The sequence below is a fragment of the Penaeus monodon genome, chromosome 23, assembly GCF_015228065.2.
Source record: "Penaeus monodon isolate SGIC_2016 chromosome 23, NSTDA_Pmon_1, whole genome shotgun sequence".
NCBI classification, from domain to species: Eukaryota; Metazoa; Arthropoda; class Malacostraca; order Decapoda; family Penaeidae; genus Penaeus; species Penaeus monodon.
In genome coordinates this window covers 39,764,770-39,765,943 of record NC_051408.1, presented here as the reverse complement: position 1 = coordinate 39,765,943, position 1,174 = coordinate 39,764,770, and the positions used below count along the sequence as shown (strand labels likewise).

Below are 1,174 nucleotides of genomic sequence, written 5' to 3'. Positions count from 1 at the left end.
GTCTGAAAATTAGGAATGTAAATACATATCCATGGAGAAGAGATACAACAAACTACGTGAAAACACAGTCAACTTAAAATGGCTTACCAAAGCACTCAGAGCCATAACGACTTTCCTTTCCTGTTGCAGACGGGGAGGAAGAAAATAAACTGTATTGTTCTCCACCTTCTTCCGAGTATTTATAGCTCGCCTCCCACAAGGCCTCACGAGGTTCGAGTTACCAGTTTGTTTGTGTTTTTCTTTTCCTCCATCTTAATGCTTTTTTCTTTCATCTTACACTCACACACTCACTTGTACACGTACACACGGACGCACTTACACTCGTTCATATAATTTTACCTTTCTCTTTGTTTGTTATACTGTTGCCTACTTCCATATCCATCGTCAAAGTGATCAGCTGAAAGGTCAGAGTTTAAAAATTAAGAGAGAAAATGTACACTCATATACGGTATATCTACGGTACATTTAAAAATGTATAATCCATTTCCAATGTCTATATAACATTACCTCCAATCGACTTTTTTGACACTGTTTCTTCATACTCTGACTCCTGGTTAGTAATTCATTTAGTACACTCATCTAAGGTACATCGGTACAGTTCAAAAATGTATATTCTGTTTCCAATATTCATATATCTGTTCCATATAAAAGTACATTGCAAACCACTGTTTTTGACAATCTATTTCTTTACATCCTGACTCACTCATGGTTAGTAATTCCTTGCGTCTGTCAAAAGCTATCCTTTTCCTCCAACTCAATTCTTTCACGATGTAGAGTGATACCCAAGTCCCTCAACTTTATGGAAAATATTACAGAGACCTTTGTCTTCGCACTGACCTCTGTATGATATTCATATGTTAGCTCATTTGGTCTATTCATTATCCCCTAATAGCACTTTCTTTCAGTTTCTATCACCCTACCCTGGACAAAACCTTTATCTGATAATAATTTACCTTCCACATGTACACCTTCCTTGACATTATCAAGGACTTCAGCCATCATCCTCTTCGCATAAATATTGAATCAAAAGGAGAAAAGTGTACCTCTTCTGACACCTCCACTTGGTTCACATGTATCTGCCTATGGTTTTATGTATTATTCCCAAATCAGTCTTCTCAACTACTAATCTCCCATCTTTACCCAAATCCCCCTGTCAAAACACACACACACACAG

At 37.2% G+C, this 1,174-nt stretch overlaps 1 protein-coding gene across 1 annotated transcript in view; it reads right to left on the bottom strand.

The window, feature by feature from the left end:
* The window catches only part of LOC119588044 (glycine-rich protein 5-like), a 904-nt gene extending 767 nt beyond the window's left edge, over positions 1–137 (bottom strand). The window contains exon 1 of the mRNA XM_037936743.1: positions 88–137. Coding sequence (XP_037792671.1) covers positions 88–105 — 18 coding nt within the window. The 5' untranslated portion in view covers positions 106–137. The remainder of the gene's footprint in view (positions 1–87) is intronic.
* Positions 138–1,174: the final 1,037 nt, after the last annotated feature.